The following is a 27,795-nucleotide window of genomic DNA, read 5'->3' on the forward strand; positions in this document are numbered from 1 at the left end:
TTGCGTTTCAGTTGATTTTGTGCCCAATAGAAATGAATGGTAAATAATTGATTGTTTCATTTTGGAGTCCCTTTTATTGTAAATAAGAATATAATATGTTTCTAAAAACTTCAACATGAATGTGGATGCTTCCATGATGAGTGAGAAAGTTACAGACAAACAAATATCAACCCACCCACCAAGAAATTGCTAACCTCCCCTGTTATTGAAATGGTGAGAGGTTGTCATGTCTTGGGGGTATGATCATTGGGTAACAATTTGCTTGACACCCAGATTCATGGTCATAACCGTGTCATATGTCATAACACTGTCATAACACATATTTTTAGACCTGTTGTGACATATATTGCGTTATTTTATGGCTGGTTATGACACCTATATAATTTTTGTTGAGCACGAAATATTTTGAAAAACAACCAAAGCAAAAAGCTTTGTATAGAGTCACAAGATTGATTTAAGATGGCGCCAAAGAACATGGCTGACGTTTTACATTCTCCCAACCAAATGTGCAATTTTGTATTTTTGGGCGTTTTGTGTAACTTATTTTTTTACTTATTGTGTACATAATGTTGCTACTACCGTCTCTTATGACCGAAAATAACTTCTGGACATCAGAAACGCGACTACTCACAGTGGACTGGAATAAACTTTTTCCGTTAACAAGTCCGACAAGAAGGATATCCTGCTTTCACTGGAAAAGGCCCAGATCCACGCCTTTTGCGTGAAGAAAAGACGCCGGAAAAGGGGACGCAGATCGGGGATCCTTCTGAGAATCCAGAGGCAACCGAGCAAACTCCCAATGCCTTCCATTCGTCTTGCTAATGTGCAATCATTGGAAAACAATGTATGACCTACTATTAAGATTACCCTACCAACGGGACATTAAAATCTGTAACATCTTATGTTTCACCAAGACGTGGCTGAACGAAGAAACGGACAATATAGAACTGGCGGGATTTTCCATGCAACGGCAGAACAGAGAAGCAACCTCTGGTAAGACGAGGGGTGGGGTTGGGGGTCTTTTTGTCAAAAACAGCTGGTTCGCGATGTCTAATATTAAAGAAGTCTCGATGTATTGCTCGCCTGAGGTAGAGTACCTAATGATAAGTCGACCACACGGTCTACTAAGTGAGTTTTCATCTGTATTATTTGTAGCCAACTATTTACCACCACAAAGTGAAGCTGGCACTAAGACCGCTCTCAACCAACTCTATAAGCAAAGAAGAAAATGATCATTCAGAAGTGGCGCTCCTAGTGGCCAGGGACTTTAATGCAGGCAAACTTAAATCAGTTTTACCAAATTTTTACCAGCATGTCATGTGCAACTAGGGGGGGAATCCTAGACCACCTTTACTCCACACACAGAGATGCAAACAAAGCTCTCCTCCGATATCCATTTGGCAAATCTGACCATAATTATATCCTCCTGATTCCTGCTTACAAGCAAAATCTAAAGCAGGAAGAACCGGTGACTTGCTCAATACGGAAGTGGTCAGATGACTCGGATGCTACACTACAGGACTGTTTTGCTAGCACAGACTGGAATATGTTCTGGGATTCATCCAATGGCTTTGAGGAAAACGCCACCTCAGTCATCGGCTTCATCAATTAGTGCATCGATGACATCATCCCCACAGTGACTGTACATACATATCCCAACCAGAAGCCATGGATTACAGGCAACATCCGCTTCGAGATAAAGGCTAGAGCGGTTGCTTTCAAGGAGCGGGAGACTAATCCGGACACTTATAAGAAATCCCGCTATGCCCTCAGACGAACCATCAAACAAGCAAAGCGTCAATACAGCATTAAGATTGAATCCTACTACACCGTCTCTGAAGCTCGTCGGATGTGGCAGGGTTTGAAAACTATTACGGACTACAAAGGGAAACCCAGACTCGATCTGCCCAGTGACGTGAGCCTACCAGACGAGCAAAAGGCCTTTAATGCTCGCTTTGTGACAAGCAAAACTGTAGCATGCATGAAAGCACCAGCTGTTCTGGATGATTGTGTGATAACGCTCTAGGTAGCCGATTTGAACAAAACCTTTAAACATTCACAAAACTGCTGGGACAGATGGTTTTTCAGGACTTGTACTCAAAGCATGCGTGGACCAACTGTCATGTGTCTTCACTGACATTTTCAACCTCTCCCTGACCGAGTCTGTAATACCTACATGTTTCAAGCAGACCACCACAGTCCCTGTGCCCAAAGAAGCGAAGGTAACCTGCCTAAATGATTTACCCCCCCTCCCCATGGCTGCCGATGTCACTCACATCGGTAGCCATGAAGTGCTTTGAAAGGCTGGTCATGGCTCAAATCAACAGCATCCTCCCGGACTCCCTAGACTCCAATTCGCATACCACCCCAACGCAATCTCAATCGCACTCCACACTGCCCTTTCTCACCTGGACAAAAGGAACACCTACGTGAGAATGCTGTTCATTGACTACAGCTCAGTGTTCAACACCATAGTGCCCACGATGCTCATCACTAAGCTAAGGACTCTGGGACTAAATACCTCCCTCTGCAACTGGATCCTGGACTTCCTGAAGGGCCACCCCCAGGTTGTAAGAGTAGGCAACAACACATCTGCCACGCTGATCCTTAACACTGGGGACCTACAGGGGTGTGTACTTAGTCCCCTCCTGTATTCCCTGTTCACCCACGACTGCGTGGCCAAACACGACTCCAACACCATCATTAAGTTTGCTGATGACACAACAGTGGTAGGCCTGATCACCGACAATGATGAAACTGCCTATAGGGAGGAGGTCAGAGAACAGGCAGTGTGGTGCCAGGACAACAAATAAGCTGATCGTGGACTACAGGAAAAGGCGGGCTGATCAGGCCCCCATTAACTTCGACAGGGCTGTAGTGGAGAGGATCAATAGTTTCAAGTTCCTTGGTGTCCACATCACCAACGAACTATCATGGTCCAAACATACCAAGACAGTCGTGAAGAGGGCACGACAAAACCTTTTCCCGCTCAGGAGACTGAAAAGATTTGGCATGGGTCCCCAGTTCCTCAAAAAGTTCTACAGCTGCACCATCGACAGCATCCTGACCGGTTGCATCACCACCTGGTATGGCAACTGCTCGGATTCTGACCTTAAGGCGCTACAGAGGGTAGTGCGAACGGCCCAGTACATCACTGGTGCTAAGCTTCCTGCCATCAAGGACCTATGTATATAATAGGCGGTGTCAGAGGAAAGCCCATAAAATTGTCAGAGACTCCAGTCAACCATGTTATATGCGGTTTTCTCTTCTACGCTTGGCAAGCGGTAGCAGAGCGCCAAGTCTAGGACCAAAAGGCTCCTCAACAGCTTCTACCCCCAAGCCATTAGACTGCTGAACAGTTCATAAAAATCACCACTGGACAAATTACATTGACCCCTCCCCCTTGTACACTGCTGCTACTCGCTGTTTGTTTGTTACCTATGCATCGTCACTTTGCCCCCACCTACATGTACAGATTCAACTAGCCTGTACCCCTGCACACTGACTTGGTACCGATGCCCCCTGTACAGTATATAGACTCGTTATTGTTATTCTTATTGTGTTACTTTTTATTTTAGCCTACTTGATAAATATTATCTGCTTCTTTAACTGCACTGTTGGTTAAGGGCTTGTAAAGTAAGCATTTCGCAGTAAAGTCAACACTTGTTTTATTCGGCGCATGTGGCAAATACAGTTTGATTTGATATAGTTATTGCATGCTAGGAATATGGGAACAAATACTCTACTTTTTACTACTTTTTACTTTACACATGAGTGAATTTGTCCCAATACTTTTGCTCTCCTAAAATGGGGTGACTATGTACAAAAAGTGCTGTAATTTCTAAATGGGTCACCCAACATAGATGAAGATACCCTGAAAATAAAGTGGACATTCTGCACTTTAACCCCATAGTCATTGTTTGATTTCAAATCATCCAAACCTTTGGAGTATAGAGCCAAAATAATAATAATTACGGAGGGCACCGTGTTGTAGAATTCCTAATGGGTTCTTTGTCTACGGAGAGGGAGGTAGGTTTTGTAAATTAGGACACCAGTAATGGAAATTCTCACACTGCTTATTCAAATCCTTGGTAATTCTGCCCATGGCTCTTTACACCAGGCCAGTGATTTGACTGGAACTGAAATCTTGAATAATGCATAATGTCAAATGGTGCAGTGCCGTTGTATTTTATTTCTCTTTTTTTGTTGGCATATTTCTCCCCAGGGTCTATTTTTTTTGTTTTGAATTCACCCCGAGGGAACTGGTAGTGTTTAGAAAACTTTTGGAAACCAGTTAGTGATGTAGTCACGGGCATGACAAACAGAAATGGGGTACATTATGTATGCCTATGCTCTACTTTTTAGCTAAACATATCAGCTCGGGATGTGTTTCTTTCAGTAGGTACGGGATGAGAAGAGGACAGACTGGAAAACAATTGAGAGAGGGAGAGTTCTGAATATCAGGGCACACCTTCACAGATTGTAATCTGAATAATGTCAAGGCATGGAAGCGGTACAAAAACAAATGCAATAGAAAGGTGAGCAATGAATATTAATGTATATATTCAATGTAATATGATTCGGGCTGTTGGTCATGGGACATTTCACGACGGATCTTGTAAAGCTCTCATGTTCAATTGGTTAAGAAAAGGGACTGTTTACCAATTTCTCCCGTCATTATCCATTTTCGGAGAAACCCACTTAAAAAGTCAACGGAAACTGCAGTAACAGATGCCTGGTTCTCAGTATTTCTCTCTCGCTCTCTCTCTCTTGCTCGCTCTCTCAGTTTGACGTCATGTAAAAGATTCAAACCAACACCAAAATCTGTTTTTAATCATTTACAAAGTAAGATTTAGTAAATTCTTGAGAGATCAACGTGGATAGTTTAATTAGCTGATGTTAGTTAAAGAGGACTGCCATTGATTTTGTTTTCATGTAGCTCCCATTCCAACTATAATCATCTAATCACTATCAGAAACAAGCATTTCCTCCTTTTCTCAGAGGGTCAATGTGTGAATGCATATTAATTTGTGTGCTTCTCTAGAAACGACCAGTAGAGTTAAATTATCCTAGTTTTGTGTGGATGCACCAATTTAATAAATTAAAGTCTTCTGATTCTGTAGATTAAAAATGTTGATGATTTTTTAATTGCTGGAGTAAGTGCTTAGGCCTATTTATGTGATATTCCCTCTAGTAATTAGTCACTAACCATTAAAGACGAGTGATGATAGGGAAGTGGAGGACACACAAAACTACCCGCAGTACCACCATAGGCCCCATTACTCTTTCTCTGTCCACTTAGGCCCCAGGAAAAGGATGAAAGGGCCATGTAAATTAGATAACACATCACTCTAGAAGGTTACATTACAGAATGAGAAATACACCACTCTAGAAGGTTACATTAAAATAAGAGAAATACACCACTCCAGAAGGTTACATTACAGTGTGAGAAACAGCAAAGTGTTAATCCATATGTCACAACCTGACCTAAGAGACATGATTTATTGCATGATCTATCCTTTACATCCTATTCTTTGATTTCATTTCTCTAGTCCTTCACTTTCATTGTAGAAAAGATAACTCCCACACATTAGTATTACATCTGCATGTTGGTGTGGACATTTAGGACAGAGACCTTTTTCAAGATGATAGTCCTTCCTCTCTTCTGTCATCGCACACAATCCAAAGGGATATTCATTTAACAAGTAAATGTCAGTGTTTCCAAACATCTCAACATCAACTGTTCAGAAGAGACTACGTGAATCAGGCCTTCATGGTCTAATTGCTGCAAAGAAACAACTACCAAAGGACACAAATAAGAAGAAGAGACTTGCTTGGGCCAAGAAACAAAAGAAATGGACATTAGACTGGTGAAAATCTGTCCTTTGGTCTGAGTCCAAGTTTGAAATTTGGTTCCAACCGCCGTGTCTTTGTGAGACGCAGAGCAGGGGAACGGATGATCTCTGCATGTGTGGTTCCCATTGTGAAGTATGTAGGAGGAGGTGCATTGCCAGTGACACTGTCTGTGGTTTATTTAGAATTCAAGGCACACTTAACCAGCATGTTTACCACAGCATTCTACAACGAAATGTTATCCCATCTGGTTTGTGCTTAGTGGGATTATCATTTGTTTTTCAACAGAACAATGACCCAACACACATCCAGGCTGTATAAGGTCTATTTTACCAAGAAGGAGAGTGATGGAGTGCTGCATCAGATGACTTGCCCTCCACAATCAGCCGACCTCAACCTAATTGAGGTGGTTTGGGATGAGTTGGACCGCAGAGTGAAGGAAAAGCAGGCAACAAGTGCTCAGCATGTGTGGGAACCCCTTTAAGACTGCTGGAAATGCATTCCAGGTGAAGCTAGTTGAGAGACTGCCAAGAGCGTGCAAAGCTGTTATCAAGGAAAAGGGTGGCTACTTTGAAGAATATAAAATATATTTTTATTTGTTGAACCCTTTTCTTGTTACTATATGATTCCATATGTGTTATTTCAAAGTGTTGATGTATTCACTATTATTCTACAATGTAGAAAATAGTCAAAATAAAGGAAACCCTTGAATGAGTAGGTGTCTCCAAACTTTTGACTGGTACTGTACATTTTGCAAATATTTTAATCCATACGATTTGTGATATAATTGTCCAGTGGATTTTTAGAACAATGAACTATCTCCCGAGTGAATCAACATTGGTCTGAAGCCAGCGCAAACGCCATTTAGCTCATCCAGCAGTATTGTCAGACGGTCAGAGCAGATTTTATTACAATTGATTTGAAGGAAGGGACTTTAAACTCTAAAAATGGAGCAATTATCCCAGTCTGTTCCCCATCCGAAAGTACTCTGTGAAAATGCCCCCCCGACACAGATTTGAATTTATGAAATATGCTGACAATAATAAAACGATGTTGAACTGCTGGGAACTGCTTCTCTGTGATTTTAAATGGTCCCACACCACACTTTAGGTGATGTATTAGATTAGCAAAGGTATATATCTGGACACATGCAATGGTCTGGCCCTTTTTTGTAATGTCAACCACACATTATCAAACATCTGTTAAATGAACATTTCACCCCAAGATCAAAGTTAGTCAGACCTCAAAAGTGGACCAATTGTCTCAGGCTGTTTTGTTACTAAAAGTTGATCATTGAGTTGTGCGATTAAAAAAGGCTTAATCGTGGTTTATCTTTAAATGAGCCATGGCAATCCTGGAAAAATCTCAATCTCAATCTTCATTGCAGAAACGTAAGAAGATCCACCACCAGCTCCACAAAAATTGTAATCACACACTCAATATTTATTGACGGTCATGAACGCTTATTGATGTTCATGATCACTGTAATTACAAGTTCATAAATGTCTTGATTACCCATCAGTGTCATTGCAAATCAAATTACTTAAGCTACATGATGACTCATGTTAAGTTACTTAGAATCATTCTCCTGCCAATTCACATCGCCGTATTCTAACTAACTAATCGATCCATGGTTCTGCCTTCCGCCCACCACTTTGTCAGGAGTGTGTTGCATGTGTGTGTGAGTGAGTGTGTGTGCATATGCATGTGTGAGTGTGTGCGTGTGCATGTGAGTGTGTGTGCATATGCGTGCGTGTGTGTGTGTACGAGTGCATGTGCATTTGCGTGTGTGTGTGATCACTGAGAGCTCTTTCACGGTTTGACAGGAGCAATTAAGGAAGCTCTTGGATTTTATATGACTAATCAATAGAACTACCAACTATAGGTGGACGGAGAGGGAGAGAAAGGAAATGAGGGGAAATGATGACAGGAACAATTACAACAGTCATTGAGTTGTGTACATGTGATCAATATCAGCGCAACCTGTAAGCAGGGAGAAAAGAGATTAGGAGGAAAAGGACAGAAATAGTCCAGGAAGGATTCAAGTCAAGAAGTTAAAAATCTAACGAGACAAGGAGAACTCCAGTGGAGTGATGGACATAAATTGGAAAGTAAGAGGTGGAAAGATGTTATCTCCTGGACTCTCGCTCTTCCTCCCAGTCTCGCAGGTCTCTTCTATAACTTGTCCATTTGGCCTACAGCGATGCCTATACTGTCTGTCTCTCACACCCGCACACACTCCATATGGCCCCCCCTCTCTCTGTATTTCCCCCCTTGTTATATTGACAGTCAGTAGAGTGAGTTCTCCAGCCTTGTACACCACCACCCTCACCCCTCAACAACTCAGACCAACTCTCCTGTCACTGCTCGGTTGCATTCCACCTCTACATTCTGTCTGCCCCCAATCTGCTCAGATTTTTTTTTTAACTTTACAGAAAAAGCACACCATGCTATAATCTGAGTACGGTGCTCAGAGACCAAAACACCCCAAACAGATATCCGCCATGTTGTGTAGTCAACAGAAGTCAGAAATAGCATTATAAATATTCACTTACCTTTGATGATCTTCATCATAATGCACTTCCAGGAATCCCAGTTCCACAATAAATGTTTGTTTTGTTCGATAATGTCCATCATTTATGTTCAAATACCTCCTTTTTGTTCACGCGTTTAGCCCAGACTTCCAAATTTAAGACGCACGATCAGTCGACGAAAAGTCAAAAAGTTCTGTTACAGTCCGTAGAAACATGTCAAACGATGTATAGAATCAATCTTTAGGATGTTGTTAACATAAATCTTCAATAATGTTCCAACCGGAGAATTCCTTTGTCTTCAGAAATGCAATGGAACTCAAGCTAACTCTCACGTGAACGCGTGTCACCAGCTCGTGGCTCTCTGGCAGACCTCTGACTCATTCCCCACTCATTTGCCCACACCTCACAGTAAAAGCATCAAACAAGGTTCTAAAGACTGTTGACATCTAGTGGAAGCCTTAAGAAGTGCAATATGACCAATATCCCACTGTATCTTCGATAGGCAATGAGTTGAGCACCTACAAACCTCAGATTTCCCACTTCCGGGTTGGATTGTTTCTCAGGTTTTTGCCTGCCATGTGAGTTCTGTTATACTCACACACATCATTCAAACAGTTTTAGAAACTTCAGAGTGTTTTCTATCCAAATCTACTAATAATATGCATATATTTGCAACTGGGCCTGAGTAGCAGACAGTTTACTCTGGGCACCTTATTCATCCAAGCTACTCAATACTCCCCCCAGCCCAAAGAAGTTAACAGAAGCTGTTTTGGGTCCTTCCCTAGTCCCTCTGGTCCAAGCTAGAGTGATTGACTGGAACTGTACTCGTCACATTACCGTCTGTGTTCAATGGAGCTTATACCTGCTAGGAAACAGACAGTTGGAGGGAAGAGCTGAGACAACTGATGGCCAAAGTCCTTGACTACCCGGCAATTGCTTCTCTCTTGACTCAGTGTCATTATGGATAACCCAAGCGTGGATGATGGAAGGGTACAAGCTAGCCTGAAGCTGGACAACTTTGGCAAAAAGTTTGGCTGAACGTTTGCTGAAAGTTTCCTTCATACATGGTGCTGTATCATATTTTCAGAGCTGTAGCTGTCTTCCCAGATAGGTTACATTGGTATTATCTTTTCATACAGCTTCAGATGTTTCATCCCTGATATTAGTGTTTCACACCCCTAGATGTAGTCTGGAATTAAACCGTTTAATTGGGCCCGACTCCTGATCATTCTTCACATCCATCTCCTTTGTGGCTGGGTTTACTGACTGTAGGTGTTCAGATCAGATAACTATATAACTGGGCTTCCCACTTGCTTGTTAGAATTCTTAGAGCTCTTCAGAAGGTGAAGATTGAACCCCATTCATATTCACCAGATATATTCTCCCCTGTACAAAGATAATTCCTCAAATAATGGTAGACAGTATTCGCTGTTCTGCGTTGCCATGCTGACTACATAGCTTGGCAGCTCGTCGATTAAGCCCACTTAAGACATGCCGGCTGTAGCGATGACTTCCGACGGCTGAGCATCAGAGCGGAACACAACATACCCATCCCGTTTGAGGGGGCGAGAGAGAATGCTAAGCTTCTGGCGGGGGCTTCCATGGGATTCAGCTAGATTTAGATGAATTGTAGTGTAGAAGGCTGACAGTGAGTATCTAATACCCATGGGGGTCTCCGTGGCGGTCGGGTGGGCAGAGAGAGGGAAAGTGAGAATGAGATCACACTGAATGAGAAGAAGACTGTGGCAAATCACAGGCACCCCGAAGTCAATAAATGGTAATGTGTCAACTGTATGTGTTTATAATTGGAGTTTAAGCATGATTGATCTTTGGAATTGCTATGTACTGAAAATTAGTGTCGGACCATCTCAAGGTGGTTTCCTGGACGTCTGGATTTTGCACTGGCCTTTGTATTGTTTAAATTATAGTCAGGAGGGGGTACATGGGAACCTCTTCTTCAGGGCAGATATTGACTCTGTCGGAAAATGCAGAATGCAGATCCAGACTTTAAATCTTTCCTTCTCTTTCTTTCCAATTTAAGTCTAGCTCTCAGCTGGAGTTCTACTTTTACTCATGGAATTCCATTCTCCTTTTTTATATTTGATATATGTTTATACTTATTCAGACAGTTTGAAGGAGAGGTGGAGACAGATGAGGGAGGATATGAAGTGTAGAAATTCCAGACCTGGAATTTACTGACCCTTCTAGACTCTATCTTGAGGAAGGAAGTTCCGGACCTGGGTTCCCGATCTCTGCAGTGTTACCGCTCCACCAAACTCCAGCATTCTATTGGGAGTTTTTATTTATGATATTAGTGGGTTTTGATCAATACAGGGACTGATGGGTGTAAATCCTTAGCCGCAGGGGTGTTGCTGTGAGTGAGTTAGCCTGAGTTCAAGGTCACATTGACTTGATTCTGGACATCATAGCTTGATGGGATCCAGACACAGGGGCCACACTTATTCCCCATGGTGCACCATTAATTCCTAGCGACCTCATCTTCAAACAAAGCTAAAAGGAAGAGAAACCCTTGGGATGGGCGGCTTAGAAAAAGGTCACTGTGATTGATTTTCAAAGTCAAAAACATGAAAACAATATCGTTTTTGTGGATATTGTCATCCATGACTAAATGTAATCTTCTCCTCTAAGTTCAATGTCCTTGCCTCAATCTTTCCAAGAAAGCTTATTTCCATGGACAGTGGTATGGCATTCTTACACCTTCAGAGAAAGTGTACTATAGCTCAAAGTTCAGTGTAGAGTGAGGAAGAGGTCCTTGCTCGGTGCAGGGCCAGCCACTCTCAGCTGCAGTGGGAATGATTGAATCACACTGATAATAGCTACTCAGCCTTAAAGGTATTGATTTGAGGCCTTCCTCAATTCCCCCTACAGCAGAACCCCACAATAGGGGCAACTCAAGTGGGAGAGTATCATTCACATGGAGGGCCAGAGCAGTTGGGCAGAAATGTATTGTCAGCGGTTTGTTTCAGAAGACCATCCATCCCTTGCTTTCTGCAGTGTGTGTGTATATGTGTGTTTGTGTGCGTTTGTACTGTCTCATTCTCTATCACATACAGTATGTACTGTATGTCATATCCATAGCATGCCATATGTTCAGTACTACGCAACCCAACCTCCAGCCCAGTTCAAAGACTGAACCGTGTGTATTCTTAATTACATAATGAATACTGTCAACCATCTATCGTGGTGCGCATGGCAGACAGTCATGATGTAATGCTAGCCACAAAAGCATAGGTTGGTCCAACGGGTATTAGTATTTGGTGATACAGACTATGCAAGTTAAAATGTTGTCAATGATCAATAAATGCAGGAGCGTGTGTTAATTAATGTTTGTATTACCCCCCAACTCCCACTGATCAGAACAGGTCAATCAATTCAGCCTACTGCCTTGCCTAGTTAAATAAAGATTACACATAATGGTCAATAAATCAATCAACAATGCCAAGGAGAGACCATGATATGAACGGAATGTCAATGACTTACCAACAATGTTGTTTAACCGCAAACATTGATCTCAAACAGTATACTGTGTATCTGTACATGTAGACAAACAAGGTTGTAACTATCTACTGTAATACAGAACCCCTGCACCAACAACAACAATTGTCTTTTGATATTTTGATATCTGATATTGTCAAATATTTATTCTTTTTTTTATGTATATACCACATCAAGAGTGTCATTAGTGATATATCATGTCATCACACTTCTCTCATTTAATTATAGTTTTGGATTTCATTTTTATTTTCCGTACTTTTTGTAATGATTCACCAAGTCTATCAAAATGTGTTTTTTTCAATCCCATTACTTCGTGTTTGTACAGATCCTCATGTTGAGAGCATAGCAGGAAGTATACAAAATCTTATGGCCTTAGGTCATGCTTACATTTGATATGTTTTGTATTTTGTCTGTAGGATTCATATGATGTAACATAATGTAACATATTGAGAGCATGGCATGCCACCTACTCTATGTCAATCAACTTAAGAACAACCAATTAGACCTGTCTTGGGGTAACGGCATGATGCTTAATTTCTTGCAGTTTGTCAGGTAATATTATGATGGTTCAGCTTAATGGAAGCTTCTCTAATGTCAAACATGTAAAGTGTGGTGTACCGCAGGGCATCTCTCTAGGCCTGACTGCTTTTGATCTGTCTTTTGCTGTCTCCGACACTCCGTCACTTACTCTGTCACAACCTTGGGAACACAGCGGAGAGTCTTTTAGAAGTCTGTGGCTTTGCTTCTCTGTTTGTCTCTTGCTTACTTCTTGTGTCACATACCTCCACTGTGTGCATGTAGCATGTGTACCTGAAATCAAACAAAGACACCTCTCAGCTTTGAGGGGTTTCTTTGCTCCACTTTGTTGTATTTTTTATTATTATTTTAGAGCATAAAAAAAGCGGCTGCACTGTCAAGAGTTCAAATAGTTATTTGGAAATGGGTTTGGGGTGCAACATTGTCAAGACTGGATCATGTGTTCTCTATCTGGGTCTATCAGCACTCTAAGCTGCATAAATTACAGCCACCCTGCGTGGTTTTTGCAGAATCTGAGTTTAAGGTTTTGGTTAATTTTAGTCGCTTGTATGAAAGGAGAAATGGTGCATGTTTGCTAACTTTCATAACATGGTTTTCCAATCCTTAATTTCCACAGACAATGTGTACAGAGAATGCCTTTCCAACGGGTCCTGGGCAGTGAAAGGCAACTACACCCAGTGTCAAGAGATTCTCAATGAGGTATGTACTGTATGTAGCATTGTTATTGGTGTATGGAAAGGTAACTGTTTAACTCTGAGAATACTGAGCCTCTGTAATGGATAGTAAAATATATATTCTTCCATTCTTCTTCTAAGGATACAAGCACTGCTGAAAATATCTTCACTATCTATTTGCAGAGAAATTCTCAGTATCCCTCAAACAGAAACACACACATGACAGTCTGGAGGCAGCACAGGGTCAGACAAAGAGCAGCATCCCTAAAGCATTGTGGGAGTTAGTTAAAGAGGAAGTTTTCATTTTTACAACCACATATCTATTTTGTATGTAAATGTAACGGTTTTGAGAAACTTAAAAAAAAAAAATGTATATGTATTTTTTTAATTGGACATACAGTTGAAGTCGGAAGTTTACATACACCTTAGCCAAATATATTTAAACTCAGTTTCACAATTCCTGACATTTAATCCTAGTAAAAATTCCCTGCCTTAGGTCAGTTAGGATCACTGCTTTATTTTAAGAATGTGAAATGTCAGAATAATAGTATAGCAAATTATTTCTTTCAGCTTTTATTTCTTTCATCACATTCCAAGTGAGTCAGAAGTTTACATACACTTAAGTAGTATTTGGTAGCATTGGCTTTAAATTGTTTAACTTGCGTAAAACGTTTCGGGTAGCCTTCCCACAATAAACTGGGCAAATTTTGGCCCATTCCTCCTGACAGAGCTGGTGTAACACTGAGTCAGGTTTCTAGGCCTCCTTGCTCTCACATGCTTTTTTTTACAGTTCTGCCCACAAATGTTCTATGGGATTGCGGTCAGGGAATTGTGATGGCCACTCCAATACCTTGACTTTGTTGTCCTTAAGCCATTTTGCCACAACTTTGGAAGTATGCTTGGAGTCATTGTCCATTTGGAAGACCCATTTGTGACCACACTTTAACTTCCTGACTCATGTCTTGAGATGTTTCTTCAATATATCCACATCATTTTCTTTCCTCATGATATTATCTACTTTGTGAAGTGCACCAGTCCCTCCTGCAGCAAAGCACCCCCACAACATGATGCTGCCACTCCCATGCTTCACAGGTTGGATGGTGTTCTTCAGCTTGCAAGCCTCCCCCTTTTTCCTCCAAACATAACAATGGTCATTACGGCCAAACAGTTCCATTTTTGTTTCATCAAACCAGAGGACATTTCTCCAAAAAGTACGATCTTAATCCCCATGTGCAGTTGCAAACCGTAGTCTGTTTGTTTATGGTGGTTTTGGAGCAGTGGCTTTTTCCTTGCTGAGCGGCCTTTCAGGTTACGTCGATATAGGACTCGTTTTACTGTGGATATAGATACTTTTGTACCTGTTTCCTCCAGCACCTTCACATGGTCCTTTGCTGTTGTTCTGGGATTGATTTGCACTTTTCGCACCAAAGTATATCTTCTGAGGAGGAGTAGCAAGAAGGATCGGAGGACCAAAACGCAGCGTGGTAAGTGTCCATAAATTAATGAAGCAAAATGAACACTGAAAAAAAACAATAAGCAACAAATGAACAGTCCCGTAAGGTGAATGACAAACACTAAACAGGAAATATACAAAACCTAAATAGTACCGTGTGGCCCAAACACTCACACGGAAACAAACACCCACAAACCAAAATTGAAACCAGGCTACCTAAGTATGATTCTCAGAGACAACTAACGACACCTGCCTCTGATTGAGAACCATACTAGGCCGAACACAAAAACCAACATAGAAAAACAAACAGACTGCCCACCCCAATTCACGCCCTGACCATACTAAAACAAAGAATAAAATAACAGAACTATGGTCAGAACGTGACATATATCCACAGGTACACCTCTAATTGACTCAATTGATGTCAATTCGCCTACCAGAAGCTTCTAAATCCATGACATCCTTTTCTGGAATTTTCCAAGCTATTTCAAGGCACTGTCAACTTAGTGTATGTAAACTTCTGATCCACTGGAATTGTGATGAAGCTGAAGTTGATTTGGTGGAATGTGAAGTTTTTTCCGTTGATTTTCCAAAGAGTGTTACTGGTTTGCTCATGCTAACTTAGATGCACTTTATTACTGGGTAATTAAAATGACTTGAGGTCATGAGAAGTGCGGATTATTTGCAAAAGTTGTCGGAGCCGAGACATTGTGCGACTTCTTCTACATTGCTCAACCGGAAGCCGCATTTTTGAGAAACTTACCTCAAATAGCAAATTATGAACAAAGGCTCCAAAAACAGCTCTCAGTATAGGGAAGCAGAACATTAGATGTTGTGAAATTGTTTAATTCCGAACTTTATCCCCAATATTATACTCCCTTTTACTGTGACTCAAAAGATTCCTCTCCATCCATTCTAGAAGTAACTGCTAAAACAAAGGAAACACTTGAGTAAATTAGGGGTACAACGTGTATTGAAAGCAACTACAACACAGGAATTTCCAGAGTCTGCAGAATCTATGTCAAGGCGCATTGAAGTTGTTCTGGCGGCTGTTGGTGTTTCTTTGATTTTGCCAGTTATGTGTAGTAGCAAGCTACACAGAGAATGGAACAGCTGGATAAGCTAAACAGCTCGAGTTGCACAAAAGGGAATATAATGTTGCGGATAATGTTCAGAATGACACAATTTCATGTGTACAACATCTAAACATCTGCATCACTATACAGAGATTTTACTTTCGAGTGTTTGTTCATGTTTTTTCAGGGCCCCCATACTACACAACGAGGATGATGAATTGATTTGCTGTTTGGGTTTCTCATAAACAAGTGGAATGACAATAAAAGGTGTCTGAACCCTTCCTATAACATAATTTTCATAAAAAATAAAGCTTCTACTGTAAGTACCTTGCTCAAGGGCACAACGACTGTAGCACCTCCGATACTGATGCAAGCAACCCTCACATTCACCAGATTTTTTCCGTCGGCTTTGGTATTTGAAGCGGGTGGCTACCCTCAGGTTACTGGCCCTATTCTCTAATCTTGAGGCTACCTCCTGCCAATAGAAACATTCTGCGGTACAACCAAAATCCCACCAGCACCACGATGTGCTCTTTCAGCACACATTTTCTTTAAAATACCAGGACTGATGATTGTGTTATAGAGTGGGTGTCGCTTGCTTCATCTCTTCAGTTTGCTTTTTGTTGTCCATGAGCTTCCTGTTGATGCTGGATGACTAAGCCATCACAAGTGAATGCCTACTGAAGCAACTGTACTCCATCGAAATCGTTCGGATAGGGCCCAGCTCAGCTTTGTCATTCACAGCAGAATCTACCAGTCATACAGAGTCATACCTTTATATCTCAGTCCTCAAGACAACAGGGCTTTTACCTAACCACTTTTCTTCCATCTCCAACAAGCACCTTATGTAGCTCTATTGAGTCAGACACAGTTAATGGAACACTTTTTATGGGATAGGATGCTTAGTACCTTTCCCTCTACCCTCCATCACACGTTAATGGAGTCCTATTGTTGTTGTGGGTCCTGGGGTGCCAGTAGGACCCGCACTGATTCTAGCCTTTACGGACAGGCAAGTAAGCGGGCCTACTATGGGCCATACATGCCAACTGCCAGTTAAAATATGTATCATGGGTTGTTTTGGGAGGATAAGAGAGTGGGAGAGAGCTTGAATTATGTATAGGCTTGTTATCTTATTTGTAGCTTGTATTTAACAATGCATAAGTGGTTGTTTACATCGACCAGATCATTATGGAGTGTAATGGAAGTGATCTGGTTGGAGGGAAGGAAAGTTAGTGTGAGGTAGTACTGTATACTTGGTCTCCTGAGCACTTGTTACACCTAATGTACAATGTGAGCTAAAAACACATTTTCTGTGAATTTTCTCACATCAAGCTATTCCAATGACTGTACCACTTATTGTAAACAGGTCAATTAGATTCCCTTATAATAACACTGGCTGTACATTGACATTTTTCTCTGAAATACTTTTTAACCCCACATTTGACCTGTGACCGTTTTGCCTTCCTTTCCATTCCCTGAAAAAACATCAACCTTCATTTGAATGAGTCGGACAGTTATAGTATATGCATCACTTACAGGACTATGAGTCATATAATAAACAAATTATCTCCCTTCCCGAAACCAATGACACAGATTGATTGTGATTGCCATTGGCAAGCAGACAGCTGCTAGCTAGCAGTATTGTTAACAGGCGAACACGTGAGTCATCTAAGGTTGTTGAGGACCCCCTTGCCACTGGGCAGACGGCTGCACACTGCCTGCTCTCTTCCCCCCCACCATCTGTTTCCTGAGGGACATACACATGCAAATTAATAAGTCCACTCACACAGGGGAGCACCCTGTCGACAGACACCCACTGCTTTGTGGTTTGGCTCATCCAGATCCAAGCATGGGGAAGGTTGGTTCTGTGCGTTTACAAAATCAAACCTTGTGGTATAAGGACAATTAAAAACAGTATGGGAATCAATGGCAGGGTTTTTCAAAGACTGAGGACAGTGGCAAAGCAGTGCTACTGTATTAAAACAGTGTCACCTTGCAGACACAAAGGTCCCGATGCACTTAATTAAAAGTAGTTCTAGTGACCTTTACTGATATTCAGAAAGTGTGCAACCCTTTAGGGTGTAGCTTTTGCTTACAAATCTTTTTTAAATCAAGTAGGGAAAAGGTTAACTATATTAATCTTTTTTTGGCCTTCACTATATCTGACTACAGTGGTTCTTTTGTTGGAGCTGTTTATGCCAGCAATTCACACATTTTACGAGGTATGCAGTAACAGTTGAATTTGAACACTTTTAAGTGTTGGGTTTTAACACCGGTTGCATAAATAGTGGTAGAAACCTATATGACTAGGTTTTGTCGAAGGAATACAAGCCAACTGCTGCCAGTGTTGCTAGCATCAGCATTTAATATCACCTTTAGGGAAAGACAGAATGCAGAGAGGAGCAAAGAAAAAACTAGCCTCATCTCAGAGCAGGAGAGTACAAAAGCAAGGTATTTGTTTTTATGGATCGTGTTGTAAATGATCATTTGCCCTTTCCACCTGTAGAACATTTTAACCCACTTACAGCACAGTGGGCTACTGACAAGATGAGTCAACCACTTCAGTGTGGTTACAAAATGTTCAATTTGATCTCACCATTTGTTCCGTATACCAGCACAGCAGGAGGGGGCTGAGTAACTGCTTTCTAGGGCTTCTTCCGGTCCGCAAAGCTTATAGCTGACAATGGGCTACAATCTTCTTGGTCCAATCACAAACCTGCATTCCTTGAAATCCCAGCAACCCTTGAGAGCATTTGGCTTATGATTCACCATAGTTTATATCGTGGTTGCTCAGTTGGTAATGGTTGTTTAAGGAGGAATTGCTGTTGTCGCTAGAGTGCTGATTTCATTAAAATCATGTCCAGCTGTTGGTTTATGTACTCATTTTCTCTGTGGTAAGTCTCCTCCTGCTCAGGCTGGATGTTTTGGGGTTATTTCCTCATTAGAAGGCAGCCGAGTGAATGCTGCACTCCTATGACTTTACAGACTAAAATAGTGAGGAACAGATATGATGAGCTTTGACCCTGGAATACATAGCTAGTTCACTGCTTTTAAGTTTCATTTCTCTGGGCTAGGCCCCCCCGCCGTAGGAGAGAGCTCATGGGTTAGGAGTCATGTTAAGGTTTCTTTTGATTTAAAAGAGCTTGGCAGAACCAGAGGTCATATAGACTTTGCTTTTCATGTGATGATCATGGACTTGAATTATGTATGTAGTGTATCTGGTCATTCGCTGCATGCATTTGTAATAGAAAGGGGGAATTACTGTGAAATGTTCTTCATTCTAGTCCAGTGGCATATGTTGTAAGGAATGAAGCCATGTCCTAAAGACTTGACTACCCCGGGTTTAAACGACCAATAGATGATTGCAAACATACACCGCAAACAACCTTTTTTTACCACACACAACTGTACTATTTTTATTTGCTTCATACAGTACATATCTGTTCTGCTGTACTACAACAACACCAGTGCAGGCACATGTCATCATCCCATTCCACTGTGGCACTTGTACTCTTAAACAAGAAAAAGCACTTTGTTAAGGTAGGAAAAGGTCTTTCTCACCAGAGCCCCAGAGGCAGGGGTTATAGAAATAGCCATAGAGTCTATTTTCCCAGGTCAATCATGGCCTCTAAAGAGGGCTGCTTGTCACTCAGGTCCATAGACTTGACATGAAATAAAATGCTTACTGGCCCAATGCTTTTCACGTGTTGTATATGTGAACTCGGGTTGAAAATTAGGCCCTCTGGGCTTCGGTAGATGGGCCAAAGACAAAATAAAGTTTTTTTTAAATTGCTCAACTGTGAAAGAAAGTGCACAAAGAAGCAAGGCAACAGTAAACATGTTGTCCATAAATGATGCAGTGCCCCCCCTTGGGGCAATTAGTGACAATTATTACAACTTATGTTGTATGAATTAATAAGAGAGAGAATTAAAACAATGAAGTATTTTTTTTTCCCTCGCTGGAAATCAAAACTTGATAGCTCACAATGGACGGGATGTCAGAGAACGGACCCCACTGCTTGATGGGGAGATGCGTTACAGGAGAAAAGCAAAAACAAAAACCTTAGTGGCATGTGGGGAAATGTGTTTATTTCACAGGAAGGAATATGTCATCAGAGCTGTTGCGAAATGGTGTTAAACTTATTTGGTCTAAATCTGAATATCAGTTATCAAATAATATAGCTGCAAGTAACAATTCTGGGGCCAAGCACACCATAGCCACATTTAAGACACCATTGTGCAAAGTTTCATGAAAAAATACTTTGCAGTTATGTAATGTCATCAAATCATATAGGAAGGAAGATTTGCAGCATTTTATAAAAACATATACACTACCGTTCAAAAGTTTGGGGTCACTTAGAAATGTCCTTGTTTTTGAAAGAAAAGCATTTTTTTTGTCCACTAAAATAACCTCAATGATCAGAAATACACTGTAGACATTGTTAATGTTGTAAATGACTATCGTAGTTGGAAACAGCTGATTTTAAAAATGAAATATCTACATAGGCGTACAGAGGCACATTATCAGCAACCATCACTCCTGTGTTCCATTGGTCACGTTGTGTTAGCTAATCCAAGTTTATCATTTTAAAAGGCAAATTGATCATTAGAAAACCTTTTTGCAATTATGTTAGCACAGCTGAAAACTGTTGTTCTGATTAAAGAAGCAGTAAAACTGGCCTTTAGACTTTAGTCTAGTTGTTCTTGTTTCCAAGAAAGCTAAGGTAACTGAGCTAAACGAGTATCGCCCCGTAGCACTCACTTCCGTCATCATGAAATGCTTTGAGAGACTAGTCAAGGATCATATCACATTCACCCTACCAGACACCCTAGACCAACTCCAATTTGCTTACCGCTCCAATAGACAGTGCCCTAACCCATCTGGACAAGAGGAATACCTATGTAAGAATGCTGTTCATCGATTACAGCTCAGCATTTAACACCATAGTACCCTCCAAACTCGTCATTAAGCTCGAGACCTACCCCACCCTGTGCAACTGGGTCCTGGACTTTCTAACGGGCTGCCCCCAGGTGATGAGGGTAGGAAACAACATCTCCACCCCGCTGATCCTCAACATTGGGGCCCCACAAGGGTGCGTTCACAGCCCTCTCCTGTACTCCCTGTTCACCCATGTCTGCGTGGCCATGCACGCCTCCAACTCAATCATCAAGTTTGCAACAAGAGGAGGAGGTTGAAGAAATTTGGCTTGTCACCAAAAACACTCACAAGCTTTTACAGATGCACAATCGAGAGCGTCCTATCGGACTGTATCACCGCCTGGTACGGCAAAACACCCAGTCTCAATGTCAACAGTGAAGAGGCGACTCCGGGACGCTGACCTTCTAGGAAAGGTTCCTCTGTCCAGTCTCTGTGTTCTTTTGCCCATCTCAATCTTTTCTTTTTATTGGCCAGTCTGAGATATGGCTTTTTCTTTGCAACTCTGCATAGAAGGCCAGCATCCCGGAGTCGCCTCTTCACTGTTGATGTTGAGACTGGTGTTTTGCGGGTAATATTTAATGAAGCTGCCAGTTGAGGACTTCTGTTTCTCAAACCAGACACTATAATTGTCACGTCCTGGCCATAGAGGTTTTTATTCTCTATTTTGGTTAGGCCAGAGTGTGACTAGGGTAGGCATTCTATGTTCATTTTCAGTGTTCAGTTAAATAAACAAGATGAACATTTACCACGCTGCGCTTTGGTCCTCACCTTCTTCCACCAACAGCCGTTACACTAATGTACTTGTCCTCTTGCACAGTTATGGACTGGGGACTCCACTGCTCTTTATATTCTGGTTAGAGCCAGTGTGTGCTGTTCTGTGAAGGGAGTAGTACACAGCATTGTACGAGATCTTCAGTTTCTTGGTAATTTCACGCATGGTATAGCCTTCATTTCTCAGAACAAGAATAGACTGACAAGTTTCAGAAGAAAATGCTTTGTTTCTGGCCATTTTGAGCCTGTAATTGAACCCACAAATGCTGATGCTCCAGATACTCAACTAGTCTAAAGACCAGTTTTCTAATGATCAATTTACCTTTTAAAATGATAATCTTGGATTAGCTAACACAACGTGCCATTGGAACACAGGAGTGATGGTTGCTGATAATGGGCTACAATAGTCATTTACGACATTAACAATGTCTACACTGTAGTTCTGATCAATTTGATGTTATTTTAATGAGCAAAAAATTTGCTTTTCTTTCAAAAACATGGACATTTCCTAGTGACCCCAAACTTTTGAACGGTAGTGTATATTCCCCCCACAGTCATGGGGGACAACAAGTCTAAATTGTGGAACATTTTATGGGCAGAGCTTATAGGTCCTTATGGGATGCTTGTTTCTCATGAGGAGATGCGTATACATGGGGTCCAAAATTATTAACACCCCCGATAAAGATGTTAATGTAGGTATGGGGTTATTTTCTGGTCATGAGCTAGAGCTGTCAAATGTTCATGTCATTTGACTAAAGCACCAGTTCCCATCCAAGTGCTAATGCTGTTTGCATTTGTTGGATGACATGAACATAGAGCTCTTTGGCCACGCACACCAGAGGTGGGTTTGGTGTCCAAATGAGAATGTATGAGCAGAAAAGAACCCCATATCTACTGTAAAATATGGTGGTGGATCTTTGACGTTATGGGGCTATTTTGCTTCCACTAGTCCTGAGGACCCTTGATAAGGTCAATGGCATCATGCACTTCACCCAGTACCAGGATATTTTAGCCCAGAATCTTGTTGCCTCTGCCAGGAGGCTTAAAGTTGGCCGCAAATGGATCTTCCAGGAAGACAATAACCCAAAGCACACATCAAATTCCAAATAAATTGTTAATGTGCAATGCTTATAGGTCCTTATGGGAAACACGCTTTTCATCGAGGGCTGCATATATGTTCAACATTTCATGAATGTAGCTCAAACGGGACTGGTGACATGCTTGTTCAATGTATTCAGTTGATTTACTATAGCGCCCCCCCTGGGCCAATCAGTGTCATTTGGATCATTGGATCTCCATCTCCATTGAAAGACACCTCATTCACCAGTGGTGTCGACTGTGACGAACATACGGAGACAGATCCATAGTCCCCTCCCCCCCCCGCCTTATTTCCTCATGGGGGACAACAACTGGCTCAGGCAAGTTATCTTGTCGAATTACATCTTGCCTACGCTGTGCGTTAGGGGGATGCTGCTGCTCTGCCAGGAAAGAGAAAGAGATGCCTCAGGACATAGTACTATCACCATGTCTCGTTATGCTGAGGCAGACAAATGAGCAATGAGGGACTCATTTCCGAGTAAAAAATGCATCCCAATGTCTGCCCTACATCCCAGAGTTGCTGTTTTATACAGAATACAAGGTACTCATTGGTTCATTTGTGAATGACAAAGCTATTTCCCCCCAGTTAGAGCACAGACAGAAAGAGAGAGACACAGGCACAGATAGCAGACAGGAGAGTGTAGATTAAGCAGTGTTGCAGCATGAGATTAAAGAGACTCCCCCACCTGCGAGAACAAGATAGCCCTGCTAGAAACAGCTGATAGGATGAATTTAACATTTTTCACAAAGTGTAGTGGGGAAGACAGTTGGGCACAGAGCGAATGAAACTGCGAGTATAACTACTACCTCTGTATCAGAGCACTGTCTTAGAACTAAAACATTAAAAGGTGGGGAGAGGATCACGTTTTGCACATACTGCGGATTGTTAGCCTGCCCCGTTAGAAATAAAGGGAAACTGCATGGATGTGTTTTAGTGGGAACCCCTTTCAACCTGCTTTTTTTCTCTCTCTCACCCACTTGTACTAATCACTACTGTATGTCCATTTACAATTTCAAGGTGCTGGAATCTCCTCTTGCAGATATCAAATGTATCAGTAAAATATCAGCTCTACAAGTGAGATGCTCCCTGTGTTCCAAAGTACAAAGCCAAAAGTCATTTGACCAAATGGCTAAATACCAACTGAATGTACCAGCTCAAATCTCTGACTCAGTCATAACACATGCCATTGTGTACCAATGGCACAAATGTTTTCTATAAATCACAGATCTTAGTCATCATCAGGAGTCATTCATATAAACATCAAACTAAAATAGTTGTTTCTCTAAACCAGCACTGAAGCAGAAGGAGAGGCAGGGGAGTCAGGAGAAATGAGACGAGGGCCCAGCCATCCCTACTGTTCATAGGCTGGCGATGCAGCCTGCTCCCTCTGTTTGGCTCTGCATGGCATGTTGCTCCTCCATTCTCCCCGTCCTATTTTATTGGCTCGGAGAGCTTTCACTGGCCTCCTTTAAGAGGGCAGGAGGAAATTGGTGACAGATTTGGCCAGCGGGAAGGCTGGCTTCTAAGAGTGGGAGGCGGCTGGGCACCGCCATCAAAAAGCCTCCCCCTATCCTCCCCCTCTGCGGACCAGCGTTACGTGACAAAACATATGAGCCTTGTTCTTATCAGGTTTCAGGGAGGTCAGGCACACAACACAAGGCTCACAGCATCCGATGTTTCAATAAACATGTTAACTCTTGAACAAATACAAAAACAGTCTGTCCTTACACACCGGCACATACACAATACACATGCATGTCCTGCTGATGTGTATAGATAGATAGATAGATAGATAGATAGATAGATAGATAGATAGATAGATAGATAGATAGATAGATAGATAGATAGATAGATAGATAGATAGATAGATAGATAGATAGATAGATAGATAGATAGATAGATGCAGGCCTGTGTACCACATCGTATGCTAGGACTATCCGGTCTGTCCCAATTGCCTAATTAAAGAGAGAGGGGCCAGGGAGGATGTCCACAGAAACACTCTGGGTCCCTCCCTGACATCTGTTTCCCTCAGACCCAGCAAGAATATGAATATTTCTAAGAAACTGTTGCCAGTCGGAGCATTAGGATCAGCGTTACCATATGTGAGACCCTATGTAAAGTGATCCTTATAAACCTGGCACTTGTTTTCACTATGGGTTGGTATGATGGGATGAGTTACAGCTTGCCTTCGCTGTGTTTGTTTGGGGGCTGCTCTGAATGTCTCTACTGCTCAGCCAGGAAGGAGAAAGAGATGCCTCAGGATTGAGTACTATCACCATGTTAGAGACCATTTCCAGAGACCACCTTTGCTTGCTTTCCCCCATAGACCACTTCCCTCCGATGACCATTCAAGCCGTGAACTTTCCAACCCGCTCTTGACATTGTCTCATTTATAATGATTTTCTTTTTTGTGTTGCTATAAAGCGCTTTGAGATTCTTTATGTAATGAATAGCGCTATAAAAGTTTAATAATTTTGTCTGCCTTAGATCCCAGAGTTCCTGTTTTATGCAGAATACAAGGGAGTCGTTGGTTCGTATGGGAATGACAAAGCTGGGTCCCCCCAGTTATAGCACAGCACAGAAAGAGACACAGAGACACAGGCAGAGATGGCAGACAGGATAGAGTGTAGATTAAGAATCTCTAGGATACTCTTGGCAGTGTTGTAGCCTGAGGTAAAACAGACTCCCCTACCTGCAAGATCAAGATATCCTAGCAGCTGTTTCACGCAGGGCTAAGTGTGTATTTGCATATGCATATGTGTGTGTGGGGGGGGGGGGGGAGTGAGTGAGTGAGTGAGTGAGTGAGATGGTAGGGGAATGGGATGCTTCCAGTTTTAATTTTTTCTCATGACTCATCAAGGCGTACGTTCGTAATCTGCCAGTGGCTGCCTGTTGGTAATCCATCAAAGTGACAGATTAGATTGTGGGATTACCGAGGAGATAATCCCATCAGGATGATCTGGATGGATAAAAATTCACATTTGTCTCTGGGGGGAGTTTGTTTTTATTTCTTTGTCTCTTAGTAGATCTTAGTCCCCACCGCCACCCCCCACCTCCCCGCTATCCAGTTCTGCAAAATTACAATAGTGTGGTGGATAGAATACGGAGGGAAACAACACTGTGGGGCCGAGCTAAATCACACACACACAGAGAGAGAGAGAGAGACAGAGAGAAACATGTTAAAGGAGAGAGAACTAGAAGGTGTGCTCTGTGATGAGGTAATGACAACAGGTACAGAACAACATGTCCAGAAAGAAGACAGGGAGGCTGTTGTTTGTAGAGAAGGAGATAGACAGTTTCCCCAGAGGTGTTAACTGTACGAGAATGTGAACGTTTAAATGGTGTAAAGTAAAGATGTGATTTAAAGTACGAATGACATATCATTTCCCTGTTTGATGTCAATGAAATTGACTAAATGACCAGTATGTGACATTTGATATCACTCATTGCACGTTGATATTAATGACAACAGTGATCGTCTTGTCCCTTATAAAATGCCATCTGGTTGAGTTATACAGGGGACTTTTTCACAGATAATGATGGGAAACCTCTGCACTTTGACTATATCTATTCAATACCAGACTGTTCTAACAGTACATAATACAGACAGACATATTACAGTTTTTTTTACAATCGCCAATATCCTTTTGTCCAATCTGTAGTCACATTTTCAAAACTCTAAACAAAATTAGCACAACATCCATCTGTTGTGGACCATACCATTAACACAATTCATGTTGTTTTCACAGAATATCTAGTCAATTAACACGTTTCTAAAATGCTTACATTTTCTTTACATACAAGCTTACCCAATACCAAAAATATGGATCTTTCTTGCCCTATTCACAAATGCTTGCACACAGTGTGCCAGAAATGAAGACCGAATGTTTAAAGCCTCTACTTCTGGAATTGCAGCAGCTCAAAAGCTATATTGAAACAGCTGATAAGATTTTTTGAATGAACAGATCATTGAAACATTGAGAAATAGCTGATTTACTTTAAATTGTGTAAAATAGACCAACCACAGCTGATTCTAATCTCAATCAGAGACTTAGCCAGGTGTTGAAGTTCTTTCAATTACATGGACATACACAGTAAAAAGTGGACTCTTTGGATTGATTTTGACCAATGTGGAGAGAAAAAACTGTCTGGACAAGGGAGAGGATTAGCTGGACCAGGCAGAGGAGTAGCTGGACCAGGCAGAGGAGTAGCTGGACCAGGCAGAGGAGTAGCTGGACCAGGCAGAGGAGTAGCTGGACCAGGCAGAGGAGTAGCTGGACCAGGCAGAGGAGTAGCTGGAACAGGGAGAGGAGTAGCTGGACCAGGGAGACGAGTAGCTGGACCAGGACAATGAAGAAGGAGAGGTAGGGGGAGAGGAGTAAGAATGTGTGGTGGTGTTCAAAGGAGAGTAAGATCTGTTGTCACTGATGAAATAAGAGCCACCATCATAGACCATGGTTTATCACTGAGAGAGGCTGGTGAAGGAGTCCAGCCTAAATTCAGACGGTCAACCGGGGCTTCCATTATCCGGAATTTTCAACAAACCAACAGGTAAGTAATGTATTTCACAAGGGCTTCTTCTATCATTACTGTTGCTATGTCACACTGTAACTGTAGGCCACCAGTCTCAATGCAAAGATATATGTTGTATTTTTGTTCCTCCAAAGGACGTCTTGCTCCCTCTGGGGAGGGAGGAACACTCCTCAGTGAAGACAAAGAGCATGCCATTGTAGGATTGTTCATTGCTGACAATGCAATAAAATTGAGAGATTCATACCAGAATTGTAGAGGACAACCTGGTAATTCACAATGTGGAAAGAATCAGCCTGACTACCATTGCTCAGACTCTGACCAAACTCAGAGTTGTACACAGTTCCTTTTGGGAGGTCAATCCAATGTCTTGTTCTATAGTGAGTTTTACACTATGCTACTCTACATGCAAACATGGGTTACAGTACATACAGTAGGACACACTGAAAAGCATTTACACATACTGTGTTCTTTTTTTCAGAGAGTTACAGAGTTGGAGGCTAATCAAGCCCCACATTAAATCATTTATGTAGATGAGGCAGGGTTTATCCTGGCAAAAACACATCGGCGGGGAAGAAACACGTTGGCGGGCCGGGCGCAGTGTGCGCTAACCAAGGTTGCCAGGTGCATGGTGTTTCCTCCGGGTTGGATGCGCGCTGTGTTAAGAAGCAGTGCGGCTTGGTTGGATTGTGTATCGGAGGACGCATGACTTTCAACCTTCGTCTCTCCCGAGCCCGTACGGGAGTTGTAGTGATGAGACAAGATAGTAGCTACTAACAATTGGATACCATGAAATTGGGGAGAAGGGGGGTA

General features: G+C 41.9%; 1 protein-coding gene across 1 annotated transcript in view; it reads left to right on the top strand.

Moving 5' to 3' along the window:
- The window catches only part of crhr1 (corticotropin releasing hormone receptor 1), a 150,420-nt gene that overhangs the window by 63,692 nt on the left and 58,933 nt on the right, over window positions 1-27,795 (top strand). Inside the window, exon 5 of the mRNA XM_024432904.2 lies at window positions 13,057-13,139. Coding sequence (XP_024288672.1) covers window positions 13,057-13,139 — 83 coding nt within the window. The remainder of the gene's footprint in view (window positions 1-13,056; window positions 13,140-27,795) is intronic.

The sequence above is a fragment of the Oncorhynchus tshawytscha genome, linkage group LG09 (assembly GCF_018296145.1).
Source record: "Oncorhynchus tshawytscha isolate Ot180627B linkage group LG09, Otsh_v2.0, whole genome shotgun sequence".
NCBI classification, from domain to species: Eukaryota; Metazoa; Chordata; class Actinopteri; order Salmoniformes; family Salmonidae; genus Oncorhynchus; species Oncorhynchus tshawytscha.